The 19972-nt window shown below is 38.1% G+C and overlaps 1 protein-coding gene across 5 annotated transcripts in view; it reads left to right on the forward strand.

Moving 5' to 3' along the window:
- POLQ (DNA polymerase theta) overlaps positions 1 to 19972 on the forward strand; it is a 58762-nt gene that overhangs the window by 12770 nt on the left and 26020 nt on the right. For all 5 annotated transcript variants that reach the window (XR_002438885.1, XR_002438889.1, XR_002438899.1 and 2 more), the window contains 12 exons: positions 1255 to 1399; positions 1498 to 1644; positions 2703 to 2915; positions 6439 to 6581; positions 7824 to 8028; positions 9407 to 9549; positions 11699 to 11892; positions 12223 to 12347; positions 13853 to 14096; positions 14888 to 18048; positions 19064 to 19207; positions 19759 to 19949. Coding sequence is in view for 2 of the 5 variants with exons in the window: in XM_021397281.1 (XP_021252956.1) it covers positions 1255 to 1399; positions 1498 to 1644; positions 2703 to 2915; positions 6439 to 6581; positions 7824 to 8028; positions 9407 to 9549; positions 11699 to 11892; positions 12223 to 12347; positions 13853 to 14096; positions 14888 to 18048; positions 19064 to 19207; positions 19759 to 19949 (5055 nt within the window). In the remaining 3 variants the exon portion in view is untranslated. The remainder of the gene's footprint in view (positions 1 to 1254; positions 1400 to 1497; positions 1645 to 2702; positions 2916 to 6438; positions 6582 to 7823; positions 8029 to 9406; positions 9550 to 11698; positions 11893 to 12222; positions 12348 to 13852; positions 14097 to 14887; positions 18049 to 19063; positions 19208 to 19758; positions 19950 to 19972) is intronic.

Here is a 19972-nt window from a genome sequence, read left to right on the forward strand (position 1 = left end):
AGTGTCTTGAAAGCACTCAGTTGCCTTGTGTGCCAGCATCAGTAGCATGGTCGGTCCTCAAAAAAAAAAAAAAAGAAAGCGTTTCTGATGAGAGTGCCTGAAAGCTTACTGTTATATGTTCGTATTGAGAATGCGATGTTTCATCTCCTTCTCTTAGATATTTTTTGATGTAGTTGTTTTGGATGGGTCCTAAAGTGAGAGAAAGGACAAAAGTGGGCTTGTGACTTAACTCTTTAGGGGAGTTAACTTCTTTAATAAGACCAGGCAATCCTCTTAGGCGCTGGCCCTTCAAACTTGCCTGTCCTAGCCCACTTTGAGGCACAGAACAATATTTGATGACCTCACCACTTCTGCTGAATTTGAATGAATCTTTAATTGAACTTCTGACAAGTATGTACAGTTTGTGCTTTTTGCTCCCCTATTTTCCCTTACATTTCAGTGCTTTTTATTTCTTACTTTATTCCTAACTTTTCCTCCAATAGCCTGCTTGCTGGAAAGCAACCTGGCTTAGCCAAGCAGAGCATATTGTTGCAGGAACTCTCCTGCCATCTTATGACCAAAAAGGCAGGCTGTGAACAGTAGGGTTTTCCGTGCACATCCATATATGTACCCACATTCTTTGGTCAACAGTGCTTACAGCACGTGTCTTTATGGAAATGCTCAGACTACTATACCTTGTGCTTTTAGTTCAGCCAGCCAAGTTGTTAAGTCTTCTTTCTTCATTACTGTAGAGAGATGTTTTCCCTCAGGACTCTTCTAAAGTTTAAAGCAGTCTTGTCTGGCAGAGCTTTTTTCTTTCCATTGGCTTTAGAAGTCCTCAGGAGAGTAGAGAAGTACTACCTTTAAATTGTTTGGTGTGAAAACCAGGCCATCTCTCGTCCTTACAGATGACAGCATACAATGCTTCCCTATGTTATCTGCACCTTGTTCTTTCCCACCGATGGTAGCTGTGACATGGTGGTTGCAGTGACTTTCTGTGCACTGTGTGGCCTTTGATCAGAAACGAATTACAGAAAGCAAGATGTAAAGCCTTAGACTTATTCATGGTTAGATCTAGGGCTATCACCAACAATATAATCATCCTGGTGCCTAGATTTTCTAAAGCAGAACAGAAACTAAGATGATGGTCCGCCTTTCCTCTTTGCTCCTCTTGCCAATTTTTCATAGAACATTTCTACTGTAACACTAAGCGGTGACAGCATTTACAGACCCTGTACAATATGAGGGTGCAATGAAAATATTTTCTCATTTCAGGGAGATGAAGACCATGTTGTGAGCCTGTGCTATGAGACTGTTTGTGATGGCCATTCAGTCCTGCTTTTCTGTCCATCCAAGAATTGGTGTGAGAAGCTGGCAGACATCATTGCCAGGGAATTCTACAGTTTGCAACAGGCAGAAAGTAAGAGATAAGTATTTAATAGAATACTGTAGTAGTATGTGCAATGACTTTAATACAAATTAATTTTAGTAGAAACTAAAAATATTTTCTCTCTCAAGGTTCTGCAAAGAACTCATCCCTTCCCCCAGTAGTTGTGGACAAAGAAGGGATAGATGAGATCCTGGATCAGCTAAGGCGCTCTCTCTCAGGTCTGGACTCTGTGCTCCAACGTACTTTACCGTGGGGAGTGGCATTTCATCATGCAGGTATTCTTGAACATCTTGGTCTTGAGTTCTGTAAAGGTCGTGTCATACGTGTCCTTACTGCTGTAGTTACCAGCAATTTACCTGTTTCTTTTTGAAGCTTTCTATAGCTTACGACTGAATTAACATACAGTAAGAGGTAAACTTGAAATTATTTTATTGTGGACAAAGACTTAACTCACTAATTGTTATGATAAATCTTTTCTCAGTTGTGTTAGTTAACAGCAACTTTCTAGATGCAACATAAAAATTCATATGGAATACCTGAAAAATTAACCAATTTGCAGCCCACAGATTTTCAGATTCTTCCTAAAGCTGCTATGGTATTTGAGAGTAATTTTTCTCAACTTAATAATGAAATAGATGAGTAAATAGAAGAAGTCTAACTATGAAAATGAAAATAAAATGAAAATGCCACAAAGACTTCTAGCAGGATCTTTTTTTTTTACCTGTAAGAGTACATGTGACGTGCTGATTTACTGAGGCAAAGAATCAACTGTGGAAGATAGAAGAGTATCTATGGCACTGAATATGTAGGGGACATAACTCCAAATGCTTATAGAATGTGGATTTTTTCTTCTTAAGAATAAACTTGGACCAAAACTCTCAAGGAAATGTAGAAAGATACATATTAGACCTGTAACCTAGAATGGAAGTAATGATGAAGAATTACAGGATGCAGGATTCCAGCAAATGACTAAATACTAATTCCTTACTGCGTGTTATATCCAGTTTTCTTCTTTTCATTGTATTTCCTTTTTTATTTTCTTGCAACACATGTAAATATGCAGTAAATTGTTCATCACATCTACAATGTGTACAAATACCTTAGGAAAGCTGGTTTATAACCATTTTTGTCAATTAACTAAGGAAAGCTTCATGGAAATTTTGTTTCAGTTATGTTATGAAAGAAATTAACTGAGGTAGCGTTGCATCTCTTTGTTTCTAACAATGAATGGCAAATTCATTGAGTTTGTTTATTCTTCTTGTTTGACTAATACCGTTAGCTCTTCACTCCGATTTCTACATTACTGCATTTGCAAAATGTCATCTTTCTTCAGGTCTTACGTTTGACGAACGGGACATCATCGAAGGAGCCTTTCGCCGGGGCATGATTAGAGTTCTAGCAGCCACCTCCACACTCTCCTCTGGAGTGAATTTGCCTGCGCGCAGAGTAATTATACGAACACCCATGTTTGGTGGCACACTGCTGGATGTTCTCACTTACAAACAGATGGCTGGAAGGGCTGGCAGGAAAGGAGTAGACACGGAGGGTAAGCAGAGGCTTTATTAACATTCTCTAAAGAACAGTGTTAACCTGATTAAATCCAGGGCAGTGCTTCACAATTAGTGACTAATCGTGATGAATTCCTTTGCTATTCAGTACGCTTAAGTTAATCAAGATGAATTTGCTTGGTATTAATGGAGTAAAAATTGTTATTCCCAGAGGATTCTTTCCACTGTATGAGATTAACTTTGTTATTTACATGTCAGTTACTCTAAGAACAGACTATTTTCTTCTTTGAATTCTTGTTATCTTCTAAAGCTCTGTTCATTTGTCTTAGTTCTGAGACATACTGTCAGTTCACTAAAACATTTACAGTTTCAGTGAGGAAAATTTAAAGTAAACTACCAATAGGCAGGTCTAAAATTTAAGGAAGTCCACAACTGCTCTTGTTGTCTGAAGTTCTGATTTGAGTTTATTAAACTTCCTCTAAACTTAACAATAATTTTTGTGGATGTTGAAAGTGGTAACGCAACGGAGAGACAAGGAAATTTAGACAGTTGTTCATAGATAAGATGGTGTTTTCATGAAAACAGTGACACTAATTGGTGCTCAACAAAATAATCCTGCCTGCTATTTTAATTAGTGATGGAAAATTATTTCCTGGATACCAATTGGAAAAATTGCATTATACGAATATAAACACAGTGGTAAATATGAAGTTCAGCAGAAGCAGGAAGTGAGATTTGCTCTGCTGATGGTTTGATTGGTGCTTGCTGGAGTCCTGTGTAAGTAGACAGTTCTTATATTTAACTTTCTATTTTTGTTAAAGCAGCATAGCAACATAGCATTTTGCAACCTATATCTCAACGAGCTATCTCTATATATTAAAGAAAAAGGCAGCTGCATGTTGTATTTTGAAATTTTCCAGACTTTGTCATTTGACTGTAGCTGGCAGGTGTAAAATTACATTATTTATTTTTTTCCCCTTCAAGTTACAATAATTAGTATCCTTTTTTGACAGTTCTGGTGCAACCGTTTTGCACTGTAAGCAGTTGATATTATGCTGATGAGCTTCATGAATGTACCATTTTTTCCCATTCTATGTGGTGTTTTGGATGAGAACATAAAGCTACATTAGCAGCTGCTACTCTTCAGCAGCAACTTCAGCTGGAAAAAAATGCCGTATGAGGATAAGAAATTCTTCTGACAGACAGAAGATAATTACTGCTGGGATGAAGGTCCCTCTCCCCCCAGACATTTTAGTATTGGATTGTCTCAGAGCTGCTTTTTTTCCTGATGTTGTGCTTTAACCCAGCAGGTGGCTGAGCACCACGCAGTTGTTTGCTCGCTTCCCACCTTCCCAGTGGGATGAGGGAGAGAATTGGAAAAAAAAATAAAGTAGAACTCATGGGTTGAGATAAAACTATTTACTAAGATAGAGAAAAGGATAATGATTATAACATACATATTTATGTATGTATATAATAACTGATACACAAACAATTACTCACCACCTCCTGACCAGCTAGCTCCTCGAGCAATGGAAGAGTGAGATGAACTCCTACCCTCTTCTAAACTCATTCTGCTTGATGTCATATGGTATGGAATATCGCTTAACTCAGCTGTCCTAATTCTGTTCCCTTCCAGCTCTTTAGGCCCTTTGCTGAGAATGGCCTTGGTTCTGTACAACACTGCTTATCAGTAACTATAAACATCAGTGTGTTTATCAACATTGTTTTTCTCCTAGAACCAAAACATAACATCATGCTGGATACTCTGAAGAAAACTATTCCATCCCAGCCGAAAATAAGACACCTGATTGGATGGAAATTTAAAAACATTATTTTAGAAATTGAAATTCGGTTATTTTTGCATTCATCAAGTGTCATATTCCTAAAGTGAAATAAGTAAAGATGTTCATTATTATAGAATCATGAAGGTTGGAGAAGAAAGTTGGCTCCTTGAGGAAGGGATCCACCCAAATCTTGAGTGACTATCAGATAATGTGAATATCCATTTTTGTTACATTTATCATTCTGAGGAGTCAAAGTTATCCTAGAGAATTCTAGGTTACATCAGAACCTAAATATGGAATGAGTTGATGTTCTTTATTGCTAAAATCAAAATAAGCTATGATTTCGCAAAAATGCTTATAGGCAGTTTGTTATATTGCCTCTCTCAACTCTGGCAAAAGATACAGGGTCAACACATGTCAAAAGTTTCACCTGTCAGGATAAGTGAATTCCAAAGAGACATCCTCTAAGCATGTCTTTCATCCTTCAATTCATTTATGTAGTTATATTTAGCTGTATATGGTTACTTGCCTACACTGCATTTGTTCTATTTACTCTATTCCTTAAATTTATGTGCAGTTGTGTTTCCATTACCTCTGGTTTTGGTCATTACTGTAGCATTACTGTGGCTATAGTTTTACCATAAGTTAACATTCCTAGGATGTTACTAAGATATCCACTAACAAAATTACCTTGGTGTTCAGGCTACATGTGCTTAACTCTTCTTATAATAAAACATATTTATTGCCCAGCTAATCCAAATCTAATGCTCTCTTTGTCAGAGACCAGAATTCATTTATTCTATGACAATTGGCAAAGCTTCTCACTAGCTGTATCTCTCAAGGACCTAGTTACCTAGTTTCTCTGTAATAGCTCTGTTGGAAAAAAATGCTGGCTTTATGTGACCGCTGCGTTTTCCCCTTGTGGTCTGTACTATTATCTCCTAAATACATTAGCTTATTATTTTTATTTTTTGTTTCAGAGCTCACCTTTTTTTTGTATTCCATAGAATTTCAGGATTAACTTCAAAAATCTTTATTAGGCATTGTTAGGTAAGACTTATGCAGATGTACCTTCAGTGGAAACCATTCAGGATACATAAGATTTTATGTGTGTGAATGTATGTGCATATGTGGATATATCAATATGCGGACAAATTTGCATTTATGAAAGTTAAGAGAATGCATAGTTAGATTAATAACTTTGAAGGAATTCTGAATTACTTTGATGTCAACGTTATTTCATTTTGAGGATGGAACTTGGTTGACTTAACGCAAACTGCAGAAGTGCTGTGCAGCTTGTATGTTTTATTCTAACTTTTGAGAATTCTTTCAGCTTAATAATCCTTTCAGTTTTTCGGAAGGAAAAAAAGAAAAATTGATGCCACTGTGTGTCATTGTTCCAGTCAATTCCACAATAAGAAGTAAGAGTAGTTCAACAGCAAAGCAGGTGCTTGGAGATTCTATGGTTTCCCCATCCCCAGGGATGGTAAAAGCTGATTAGGCAAAACCAGCCTAAGGGAAATTTGAAGTTTGTTCTGCTCTGAGCTTTTAATTGTTAAATATTATGAATCTGTGGAGTCCTTAAATAGCAAAGGCTGTACACTGTTTGAAACCTCAAAAAGGTTTTTCTCTTTTTCACACAGCTTTTTCAAAAGTGCCTGCAGTTTTCCATTCCTGTAATGTCCTCAATGACCTGTATGTAGCTAACACAATGCTGAGTTGCAACAAGGTCATTAATATTTTGTTTTTTTCTTCTCTTTTTCTTCCTGTATAGGTGAGAGCATTTTAGTTTGCAAGCCATCAGAAAGATCAAAAGGAACTGCTCTACTTCAGGGATCTCTCAAGCCTGTTTGCAGTTGTTTGCTTAGAAGAGAAGGGGAAGGTGTTGCTTCTAGCATGAAAAGAGCAATACTTGAGGTAAAGGACATGTGGAGAGGAAGTAGAACACTGCCTGCACTATCAGAATGGTTTATTTTGTGACACCATCAAATATTTTATGTGCACTTTCTTTTTCTTTTGTTTCCTCCTTTGTCAACCGAAGCAGCTTTAGAAGAAAATTATGAGCTGCCAGCTTGCTGCAATATTTAGCATTTTGTTTTGTATGTTAGGCACTCTCCAATGAGATATTAAGCTTGGCTTTTTCATTTATTTATACTTAAACTGCAGGCAGAAGTGTGTGTAATTCTAAACCTTCACACGTGATCTGTCAGTCTTTAGTAGGAAATACTTGTACATTACCAATTCCTGAGGCTTGGTAGACTGAATTAGGCTACAATAACATTTGTAGAACCTTAGAGATTCTCCTATATCTGCCATAAAATTATCTGCTTCTTTTACACAGAAATGATTGAAACTTCATAAAAAAAATTTTGGTGAACAAACAGGCAGGGTGCTCCATTTGCTCCTTGTAGCCTACCCTCCTCTGTAGGGTTCGCATGCAAGAAAGAAACAAAAGTTCATTCCACATAGGTGAGCTTATCTGCTTTTCCAAAGTTGCTTTTGGCTTGAACTGAGCTTAGACAATTAAGTAGAGTTATTTTCTTTGCTGTACTGCTCCTACTGTCTTTTATGAAAGTGGCTTTTGTACTTAGAGCTTGGTTTGTGATTCCATAGCTTTAGAATTTTAACCAGACCATTCCAAATTTGAGTGCACTTCTCTACGTAAGAACTATCTAAAAGATGTCTTCCTTTCTGGTGAGTGCACTTTATTACGTGAAATAAATCCACTGAAACCAGGAAAGAGATCTTTCAGTGAAATACCTTTCTGTTTCAAGGCAGATGCACATAGGTAAGCGACCCACAAGGAAAAAGCAGTTATGTGAAAAATAATAAATAGATAAACACAATATGATCTACGTAAAATGCCTATATCTAGTCTCAATTCTAAATTGCTATTGTTCATGTTCACTTTCAAAATGCTGGGATAAGGGTTTATAATTAATCTGTTACCATTACTTAGTCTTTTTACTTCTTGATAAAGTGTCTAACTTTTTGCGAGGAGATATCCTTAAAGGTTGGCAGTTGAATTGCCTCGTGTTCTTTTCTTGTAACAGTTCTTTAAAATTTGGGTAGGTGATGGATCTGTCTTTTCGTTTCTCAGACCTGATGTTCTATCCTGCTGTTTCTCTGACAAGATGATCAAGTCATTTCCTTCAACAGATCATTGTGAGTGGAGTTGCCAACACTCCAGAGGATGTGCAGACCTATGCCTCTTGCACTCTTCTTGCATCCAGCTTGAAAGACAGCAAGCAAGCAAATGAGAAAGAACAAGACAAAGTGCAGACAGGACCTATTGAGGCTTGTATAGCATGGCTACTGGAGAATGAATTCATTCAGGTTCTGGAACATGCCAGTGACAAGAAGGGTAACATTACTATTCCAAGTTCTTTTTCTTTCAGTGGCTGCAGTTAGCAGTTTTGAATCAGTAAATCTTTCGCAGATGAGTAAATGTTGAATGCATTTCTTTTAAATATTTATTTTTAATAGTGTCAAGAAGATTTTAGCTTTCAAGGGAGTGTCTTTATACCTGCTTAAACATTTTTGTATTGTGTTCTTGGAAGGCCTCTGCATATCACCTCTAAGACTGATATATCCTAGTCTACAAATTTCCCAGCTATCTTTAAAAAAGGTGAACTTGTACTGCAGGATTTGTACACATGAACTGTAGACTATAATTTTAGTTTTTTCTGAAGAACTGGTACATTCTGAGAGTGCGCAGTACTGTCCTAGAACTGTTTGTTGTATTAGTTTGCACTTTTTCCTTTTTTGGGGCTATGTTCTTAAGATGGCTCCAGATGAGACTCTTTACAGTAATAGAATCCCTGTTACAATTTGATTGCATGTCTATTTTTAAGAAAAGATGATGTACTTGGCACTCTCAAGAAAGAAATGTCCATTAACTCCTAGGCAGAGTGGCAGCTGGAATTGTGGTGTTTTTTGTTAAAATAGCTATCATAAATGTTAACCTGAGTAGTTAAGAGGGATCAAAACTTGTGATCTGGTCCCTAAATAAGCTAGCTCAGACTCTAGACAAGATCTTTATTTGATTGCTTCTGACTTCCTGCCTTCAGTGTGGAGAGGTACTTCGTTTCTTTTTGAAAAAGCAGTTAGAAAAAGTTAATAGGATCTATAAAATTTGATGCCTGCTCTGAAAGTAATGCTTCCTATTTTATTATGTTGGTGGTATGGCAGTAGAGGTTGAACCTTCCCACCAGTATTCCGTTACTTGTTGTTGCAGTGTGACAGGTGGCAGCAGAGGGGCAGTCTGACAAAATGGCGTCTGACATGGAAGTGTGTATGAAGCAAAAATGTGTCATTGAATTCCTCTGTTCAGAAAAAATGGCACCCACTGACATTCCTTAATGCTTGCAGAATGTTTCTGGGGACCAAGCAGTAGATGTGAGCACAGTGAGGCGGTGGGTGGTGGTTTCAATAGTGGCGACAGTGACAGTGGGTCACCTCCGCTGGTGCAGATGTTTTCAAGCACGGCGTGCAGACTCTTGTTCATTGCTGACAAAAATGCATAGCTAATGGTGGTGACTATGCGTAGAAGTAGTGTTTTGTAGCTGAGAATTTTCTCTATCAAATAGTGTTGTTGCTCTTTGTATCTGTTGTAGTTTCCATGGAAATAAATGGGAGGCATTATTTTCGGAGAGGCCTATATACATTGCAATATGAATGCGAGATATAAATTTGCACTTAAATGTGTATTTATGTGTTAATTATTTATTTATTTTTAACAGCAAAGATTTTTCACCCAACACATCTTGGCTCAGCTACTCTTTCATCTTCTCTTTCACCAACTGAAGCAATGGAAATTTTTGCTGACCTACAGCGAGCTATGAAAAGCTTTGTTCTGGAGAATGATCTGCATATTGTCTATTTGGTAGGTTTCTCATTCTGTGTTTTGAATCTTGTACTTCAAAATCAAAAGAATTAAGAGAAAACAGTTCAGGGCTCCATGAACACTTTTTTTTCTACCTTGCTTGAGTAATCTTTCATGGAGAAAAGTCCTTCAGAGCCAACCTGTTTCCATAGTGTAGGCTGATGCTGCATATCCATATAAACCCATTTTTGTCGCTCCTGGCTTCAAAAGATTTCAGAAGTTTACAAGTTGTGGATGTAGAATAGTTGTAATTTCTCTGAGACTTTTGAAGTAGATTAAACTAATTGGTTTCTATTTGTGTTTGGAATCTGGAAGCTCAGAAAACATTGGGGGGTTTAGCATCTATTCTGCCTCCAAAAAGTTTCTGAGGACTCTTCTTTTTTTTTTTTATCTCATGAGTGGGACTCTTGTACGTTCATTTATTTCTGATATAGTTTATTTGCCCGATGATCCTGCCAGGGCTAAAGGAAGGAGTGTGCTAAATCTTTTGAGGGGAAAGTATCCAGTTTGTTAAGGTTTACATATGCATTCACTTGAAAACTGCTTTTTAAGACCTTTGGAGAAGGAATCGTGAACCTGTCAAGATTAGTGAGGAGCTGCAGGGAACATCTTGGAATTCATGGCGGCAAGGCCTATCATTCTAGTATCACCCCAAATTTGACAGGTGTCTTTAGCCTTCTGAAGTGTAAAGAGTATTCTCTTTACCAGTCTAATCAAAGAAGAGTTCACACCAAGGAGAATCTGCTTGGCATTGTAGGAGTTGTTGAACTAGGAATTGAGGGGAGGCTGGATGTTGAGAATGTCTGTCTCTGCTTGCTATGTTCATTAGCATAGTTATTGACTGAAATTGATTGATTTAATTTTATTTTTTGAACCTACTAGTTTCCCATATTTAAACATTATGCTGTGGTTCTAGAAGACCACATAATATTTTGCTCTATCCCTGCTAGGCAAAGTGGTCTGTTTTGTGTCATGCACCAGTGAATTTTTCCCTCTTTGTACCTCTAAAACAAGAAAAAGAAAAAAAAATCATGTTTTGAGGTAGACTCAATGATAAAAATACATATTTTATCTTGTACTTTCTAGTTACAGCAGACTGTCTGATGTAATTTTAAATCAAATACAGTTTCAAGCAAAATAGTACTGAGATTCTCTTCCATTAATCTAATTTAAAAAACCTTCTTGCGAAGTTTGTTCATTTTCAAGGCTGAAGATTTTTTTTTAAATAGAGGTGTTGTTCTCTACATGTTTCTTATGAATTACAGGGGGATTATCTGCAATTATGCTTTTAATTTCTCAGGCTTGAGTCTTTTACTTGTACAAAAATGAATTCTAACAAGTTGTATTTTATAAAATTCAATTAAAATAAAAATATTAGGCTAGGACAAGGGTTTTCTTTAAAACAAATGGAAAAAAAAACACAGTAGCAGACAACAAAACACAATCTCCGCCCTAATAAGTCTTGTTTTTTTCAGAAGATGAAGGGGAACAGATAATTTACGACTGTATAGGCATTCAGTCTTATGTATTCTGTTAAATGCTCCCCAACAACTCAAAGTTATTTATCTTGCAGCATGCTGATACAGATATGAAGATATTTTTTTCCTCCTGTATTCAAACTGTCTGTGCTGACTGAATGATAACAATTGTTTTTCTGTCTAAAAGTGTGTGAAAACTGAATAGCTTGTTTGCTAGTGTAAGTTGAGACTTAGTGTACTTGAGGTAAATGTAAGGTTCAAAAAGCTCTGGCAAAACCTGTGTTCTCCATTGCTTTATAAGTTGTTATGGCAGTAGTTAATGTGGTTCTAAGAGGCTGATAGATAATCTGTCACTTTTGTTAAAGGAGAATAAAAATACAGCTTAAAAATCTTATAGTGACTTAAATTTAGGGAGCAATCTGACAAAGATTCCAAGTTCTTTCATCATTAGAATACCCACATGAGTCATGTCATATGTCATATCTCATCAGTACAAATATTAAAAAACTAGGTTAGAAGAGCTTTTACTTTCTTCAAGGTACATTGTTATGACTCATTGCCTCTGAGTTGTGTGTGGGGTGCTCCAACTACATCCTCTAGACTGTATTTTTGTTTACTCAGAGTGCTCTGTTTCTCTGAAATAGTTTTTTGCATTATCTTATTTTCTTTAGGTCACCCCTGTGTATGAGGATTGGACCACAATTGATTGGTACCAGTTTTTCTGCTTATGGGAGAAGCTGCCTGCCTCAATGAAGCGCGTGGCTGAGCTGGTGGGGATTGAAGAAGGCTTTCTGGCTCGCTCTGTAAAAGGCAAAATCACAGCTAAAACAGAGAAGCAGTACAGACAAATGGCCATCCACAAAAGGTAGCCAGGAATAGATGTGAATGTGCAAATACCAGTGTCTATAACATGAGGAGTGGATAGGATCTTTGTTTTCAGGGAGTGATTTTCTTGCTGAGTGACCTGATTAGGTCAGGTATATTTACAGAGACCATGGGCCCAGTGCACTCTGTACCAAGAACATCACTGCCACAAGATGTTTGTGCTGTATTATTTGGAAGCCAACTTCTGTGGTTTTTTTGTGCTATGCTATAGTACTATTCTGTCTATGCTACCGCAGAGTGTTTTGACTGTACTGTAATGTGACCTGGATGATGATTTCCATGTATATATATATATTTTTTTTTTCCTCAGATTTTTCACCAGTCTTGCCCTCCTGGATTTAATCAGTGAAGTTCCCTTAAAAGATATGACCAAGAAATATGGTTGTAGTCGTGGCCAGCTTCAATCCTTACAACAGTCTGCTGCCACCTACGCAGGTGAGTTGCGTGTGCAAAAACTCAGCAGGCAGCTAGTCTATTTTCTTTCTTTCCAGATAAGGGGATAAGAGCCACAGTGTGTAACAACAATCAGTCTTGTAAAACCACTTCCAACTTTATAGCTTTATCTGTGGTTGCCCCTGGTTTGAGATGGAACCGCGGTGCATGCTGTGGGAATGGGGCCAGGTGGGTGGAATCAAGCAGTGCTGTAGTATGCTAATGGCTATGGGAACCATCTGTGTACTGTGCAGAAACATAGTTTGTTTGATACTGAGTATGGAAAAAAGTATAAATCCATTCTGAAGCTTTGCCATATCAGAAAAGAGAACCTTTCAGAATGGGTAAAGTCTTGGATCTCTGAGACAGTGGCTTTTTCCTGGTTACAAAGGTTATAGATCAGAAAATCTAATTCTACAGTTTTTGAAACAGAGTGAGTAGTTTCCAGGTCATTTATCACCAGACAACAAAAGGCCAGAGAGGTCACCTTTACCATAACCTCATTAAAAGGGCTGTGTAAAAGTAGAGGTAGCCACTCACCATGTGATCAAGAGAATTTCTTTTTGTTATCTAAGCCAAGTCTTTCATTACGCTGTAAATGGATCTTCAGTTTTTTAACACAGCTTTATCTCAACTTGCAAAGAGGACTGCGTGGGCTGCAGCATGAGTCAAAGCCCCAAAATGAAAAGGTCACGCCAACTGATGCTGAGTAGTTTAAATTAATTCTGATAGTATAAATAATTTCTTGCTATAATGGTTTCATAATTCTCTATTCCCAGTGTTAATCATTTTTTCAGCAATCAGGTAGGTAAGTGCAGGAACAAGAGTAATTTGGAAAGTAAAATGAACTGTTGACATGACATATAGTTAAGAGAGATGATAAAAAAGCTGTATTCTATAATTACTGTTAAAATATGGCAGTGAGGGATGCTGTGTCTTTCAGTTACTTTCATACTCTTACAGAAGCAATCTGTGAGTAAGAAACTGTATTTTCCCTGCTCTTTTCCTCCTCCCGTTTTCTGGAGACTGCAGCTATAATCTTTATGGTGAACTTCACTAGCTCCTATGGTGCTGTCAGTAACTGAAACTTGGCAGGTCAAGTTCTGCTCTTATGGACGTCACTGCAGAGTGACTTCTCTTAGTGCCTCTCATCATTGCTTTTCCGCTCTTCTTTTCTTCGTTGTATTTGGTTTGTAGGAATCCTGTTACAGGATATGCATGTGTTTCATTTCATATTTTTCATGATTAGAGTCTTTAAAAAAAAAAAAGCAGCGTTGTTCAGAATTTCTACCTCATTTATAAACTATTTAATTCTAGATTAAGTTGACTTCTGCAAGAGTAGTTCCTAAGTAGAGCTGTAATAAACATTAGTTAGGTGGCCATTTCTGTAAGTACTGGGAAAGAGAAATGTGAAGAGAATGCCTGTTGAGATGGCACAGAGTGGAAAACAGATGCAGCTTAGTAGAACTAGATGTGGAGTTGAGACTGATGCAAATTCTGTGTTCCAGGAATGGTAACAGTTTTCTGCAATCGACTGGGTTGGCACAACATGGAGCTGTTGCTCTCCCAGTTCCAGAGCCGCCTCACTTTTGGAGTTCACAGGGAGCTTTGTGACCTGGTACGAGTCTCTCTGCTGAATGCACAGCGTGCTAGGATGCTTTACAACGCTGGCTTTGTCACAGTGGCTGATCTTGCTAAAGCCAGTCCTGGTGAAGTGGCAACTGCTTTGAAGAATTCAGTACCATTCAAAAGGTGAGAAATCAATAAGTCCAGATGTCAAGTCAAAAGTTCATTTATAAGGTGAAGGATTTCAGTATGAAACCTGTAATTAAATTCGACAACCTTTTGGGACTTGTTGCTAAACATTACTTAAAAATAACTTGTAAGTCTCTGTGACTGATCACAGTAATTACATGATTACTGTGAAATTAATAATAGCACGTTGTATTTGCAGCAAGAGCTTGTGAGACCTGAATTTTCCTCTTCCTGAATTGAAAATGCTTTTTGGAGGCTTTTTGCTGCCTCTAGAAAGTTAATGCTTTTGTGCTCTACCACATGATCAAATGAGTGCATGGTTTATTACTGTATCTAATTTCAGATTCTCTTGAGATTTTCATGTTAGTACAATGACAAACTTCCTACATCAGGTACCTGTTGGACTCTGCTGTGATACCTCTCTTGTTTGCACTCCTCAAGTTACCTTTCTTTGCATGAGTGCATGGAAGAGAATTGATTCAGACCTGGGTCTTACCCTAGTAGGGAGTTGGGACTTATCTGGGGCATGTATTTGGATGCAGAAGCTTGGAATGCCTTTAGGGTATGCACTGTAGACATAGTTGGTAATATCTTTCATTGACATCATTGACATTCAGTAGAAAACTGAAATTGTTATTTCCTATTAAGCAAGGTACATTTTGGACGTACCGTTATAACTTAACAGAAGCACTAACTGAAATAGAAGCAGAGCAGAATAGGGTCAGTTCCTTGTGTTGTTTGTTATTTTCTGCATGAATGTTCACATCTGTCTGTTACCTTTCCCTTAGTGGTCGCAGGGCTGTGGATGAAGATGAAGAATCGGCAGAGGAGCGTCGGACTGTGTGCAGCATCTGGATGGCCGGAATGAAGGGTTTAACTGAAAGTGAAGCAGCTTCCCTCATTGTGGAGGAAGCCAGGGGACTTCTTCAGCAGGACTTGGCAGTGATGGGAGTGCAGTGGAACCCAGAGTCTTTTCTTGAGGCTGATACATCGTCTACGATCAGCAGTGAGTCAGAGATGGAAGACAGACTACATAAGCCTGATGGAGAACTATCTTCTGAATCTTCTGTGATCTTAAACAAAAAAGAGTGCGAAGTTCAGAATCATAAGGGCCTTGGCTCTCAGGCTGGAAACCTATCAAATATTAAAAAGGGATATAAAAGGCGGCTAAGCAGTAGTACAGCAAACTCCGGATTTGAGAGTGAAGTCACATACAGGAAACAGGCTCAAGCAGAGGAAAAAAATGATGATACTGTGCACAGTGCTAGAAAACGTCCGAATATGAGCAGAGACAATGAAAATGTAGAAGGAATTCTTAAGGTCAGAAACAAGGCATATTCCAAAAAAGCAAGTCCTGAACTCCATACTGAGCAAGGAAAGACACCAACATTAGGAAAAATGTCTTCAGCCTCTAGATTGTTAAGAAGTGCGGACACACATTTAAACCGGACTAGGAACAAAAATACTTTTTCAAAACTGCAGAAGTCACTGCTTGAAGACTCGAGTACGTTTATCATGGATATTGAAAAACCTTCTGCTTTCCTCCCCAGCATTTCTAAAGATAGCTTATTTTCAGACCAAAACAATAAGGAATGTATAGAAAAAGTGTCTGTAGCTCATAAGGTCTCAAATTCTGTACAAATGAGGGAAAATAATGTTGGGAGGAAAGATAAAATGGGGAGTTTATTTACAGAACTTTCTACTCCCAAGGAAGGCATACCTATGGAGAGAGCATTTTTTCAGCCAGCTGTTACATTACAAGGTATTCCACACATCAACAAGGAAACACATGATACTGTAGAAAGTCCAGTAATACCTTCTAGGGCTAGAATACAGAGAAATAAAACTATTGATGATAAGCAGAATAAAAACAATAAAATGCAAACAGATGTGAGCTGTGTTGAGGTGAAGATTTATAAGCAGCATAGTACTTTAGATGCAGGTCATTGTAATGTAAACACTAACTGCTCTGGAAATGTATGTGTCCATAATGGCAGCAGGAAACAGAAGTCTGTGTATTTTTGTAATGATGGTGATAAATTGTGTCATGCTCAGATCCAGAATGCTGGTAAAAATGGGAATGAAACACCCAACGGAAAATTGTTACAAGCTGGAGCACTACAAAAAGGCAACAGTCATGCTAAAGATTTTCTGAAAGACTCTCTAGTAAAATCCAGAGCTATTTGTGATGCAAATGATGTTCGGAATGGTCCATCCTCTGGTCTGATTTCTGTCTCTACAGACTTTGATCATAGCTTCCAGTTGGATACTCAGACTGTGAGGATAATAAAACAGGAGGCAGCAGCTGGAATCACACGACAGCAGGGAATACAGGATTTAGAACTGGCAGCAGTACCACAGCAGGAAATCTCCAGGAAACTAAGCACTTTGCAGACTGAGAATTGTACTGGGGAAAGGCTAGATGCGACAGTAAGGAAACTAGGCTTATCGAGTATTATCACAACAAATAATGTTATTAAAAACACAGATCAGCACTGCAGGAACAAAGTTTTGGAGTCTGGAGACCTTAATGTACAGCCTGTAGCAAAAGAAATAGAATCTGTACCTGTCCTTGAAGGAAGTGACTACTCAGTGACTGATTCTCAGCTACACAGTTTTCTACAGTATTATCAGACCCAAAATTCAGTGAAAGGGGAGAGTGCTTCTAAAGGTCCTAATAAAGCAACCTCCCCTCTTGGTAGGGAGCACTTAGTACAAGAAGAATACCATCCTGTCTTGGAAACAAGCCTGAATATGAGTGATAGCTTGTTGTTTGATGATAGCTTCAGTAATGTCAGTGATCTTTCAGCTGTGAACATCATGGAAGCTGACAGAAAGGAACCTGAGGGGAGGCAGGGAGCTTCGCTTCCTGCAGATGGCCTTTTGCAGAACCTAAGGCCTGTTCAGAATAAATCTGATGTCAGTGACAGCCAGAGAGAGCATGAGGATCCAGCAAAGAATAATGATGCATCTCTAGCACTCTCTGATCTCATAGCTGAAGTTTTCGATCATGCAAACTCCCCAACTTTTTTGGGAGATTTTCCTTGTACATCTCAAAGTCAGCCTAAATTAAGAAACATGGTGATTTGTGACAGTGACTCCAATCCAAAGGATTTAGAAGTGGATCATGGGGAAAAGCTCCAGTCTCACCAGCAAATGTTAGGTAAGAAAACCCATCCAGTAGTGTGGACTGACCACTCATTTGAACTGAGCCCAGGACTTCAGGAGATATTAGACAAATGGCCTAGTCCTTCAGGCATTGAACTTGTTTCAGTAAATCTAAAAAGCTCCTGTCTGAAAGGAAACTTAGTTGCTTCAATTGCTAATCAAGAGCCAGTTGCAAATTTTGAATTTGACCATCATCAGCTAGAGCCTTTGCCTAATTGTCAGGATTTAAAATACTACTGCAAAGTTAAAGAAAACAAAACAAAAGACTTGGATATTCAGAAATCAGACTGTGTAACACTTACGCTCAAGGGAAGCAACAGGATGTCCTATCCTCCACCAGATAATTGTAATGGGTTTATTCCTCCAACACCCCCCAAAGAACTTTTTCCAAAAAGTTCTATATCTTTCTCTGTGAAATCTGCAAAGAAGAGACAGGTTGCCAGCATGAATGAAGAGCAACTGATTCAGCCACAGCAGAATTGCAAAGATGATGCAGACCAGCAGGTAGTTGAGAGGGTAGCCTCAACTGAGGCTGATGAGATAGAAGATGATTCCATTATAGACAAAGACTTTTCACTGCAGCTGTCTCAGGATGTTTTTCCACTCACTTCCTCAAGTGCTGAAGGTTTCACTATTGTTGATGTAGCAGGTGACAAAACACTTTTCCAGACTTTTCTTGCAGAATGGAGGGAGAAAAGCAGATTCTCCATCTCAGTGGCATGTGAAAGAAGTAAATGTCTTTTGTCAACCAAATCAACAATTGGTGGCAGATTCAAACAAGGTAAGTTCCAATTTCTAGCATATTATTTTGTGAACAACATGTTGGCATCTTCAGCTTAAAGCAGCAGTGATGAAGGAAATAATTTGCAAAAAGAAGGAAAATTACTGATGCTAATTGAATATTGTCAGTCTCAGTAAAGCAAAGGAGAGGAGTGTTAGAGAATGGAGAACTGATGTCAGGCATTGTACTCTTAGGTCTTTGGTGGTTGTAATGAAGTGTTAGCAGCTTGTTTGTATGTGAAAACATCTAAACGTACTTTGCATTTCATATCTAATTTTAAATGAATCTGTGTTGTGCAGTCCCTTTACCATGTGTGTCTTTCAATGTCATACTTTTTAGTATATTTTAAAAGAAATAATATATTTAACAGTAACCTCTAGGGATTGTTCAGGGTCTCCACCAGGCAGCAGTACTTGTGGGATTGCCTCTGAAGCAAATATTTCCAAAATATTTGCACAATATTAATTTGGTACATAACATCCGTGTATGGATTTCAGCTCAGTCTCTGGATTCTTGCAGTAATGTTTAATTTTCTTTCCCATGGAAGTATTCATTTGCTGCGATTTGTTTGCTGCTGTGTAAACATACTATTCCTTTAAAAACACAGGACAAAGTAGAGTTAGATCTTCTGCTATCATATAGTCATAAAAACAAAAAAATACTTTGCTATGAAAATATAGTTTTGATGGACAAATCTGTAATGTTTTACAGAGCGAGAGGCAGTGCAGTTCTGCCTGAACTTTTGAAGAGATTTCTAGGAAATTTAGAGTTTTGCAGGAATGCTATATTGGTGATTGTTTCTACTACAAAAGAAGAGAAACTGTTGTGTTCTAAACGTCTTTTTTTTCTTTCCAAAGAGGAAAAACAGACATTTTCTCCATATAGATAAAAATAAAGGCATATATTCACATGTAACAAATGTAAGCTCAGCTGTATGTACCTACATTTTCCAGGCCAGACTCTTCTATATTTATAGGTGCCATTTCATAATTATAACTTAAAAATATTTCCTTAGGAAATCCTCCCCAGTGGAATCAGGTCAAAGATGATGGATTTCCTGTCCAACACTGTGAAGACATCTTGGTAGTTGGACTGGCAGTCTGTTGGGGTGGAAAAGATGCCTACTATATATCTTTGCAGCAGATGCAAGACCAGACTGGTAAGTGAGCAGACAGACTGTGCTGCTTTACGTGACAGTGCATTTCAAGAAAGTACCTGTAATAGTTTCTTGGAAGTGTTATGGTTATTCCTAACTCAGCTCAGTTGTGTGGTGGAGTAATTTAGCCATGTTATTTTTCATCACTTTAGGTGTTCAGCAGTCTTGAACAAGTTGCTGTCTATAGATTTGTGCTGCCAGATGATTGGCACAAGCAAAGGACTGCTGCTCATGTGGTGCACCACTTGCATCTTGACTTATTCCCTTGTTCTCTTTAGCTTACCTGCTTTTCTCTTTCAAACTCTTCCAGCTTTCACTCTTCAGAGCAAATCTGACATTAGAATAAAGCCCAATCTGCTCTTATGGCTAAGTTTTGATTCCTGGTCCTCCTTATTTCGTCATATAAACACAGCACGTTTTTAGGGAGCCATGTCTAGTTTGAAAAAGATAGATAAAGGCAGTATGGTTTTATTGTTACTTGTTCACTGTCCTACTGTACTTTTTGTGCTTTGGTTGGTTGCATTCAAGATTTTGTCTCTTTTCTTATACCTTAGAAATCAGTCTGAGTTTGGCACCACCACCTTTGGACAAAAACCTATCTGTAACAGAGAGACTGCATCATCTGCAGCTGTACCTGCAGGAGAAGCAGGAGCGCTCACTTGTCATGTATAACTTCATTCAGCACTACAAGACCCTGGTGATGGCATGTGGCATCTCCTTGGAAGGAAGTTTTGAGGACCCAAAGGTTGGCAGGATTAAGAAGCTTAG

Source organism: Numida meleagris, chromosome 1 (assembly GCF_002078875.1).
Source record: "Numida meleagris isolate 19003 breed g44 Domestic line chromosome 1, NumMel1.0, whole genome shotgun sequence".
Lineage (NCBI taxonomy): Eukaryota > Metazoa > Chordata > Aves > Galliformes > Numididae > Numida > Numida meleagris.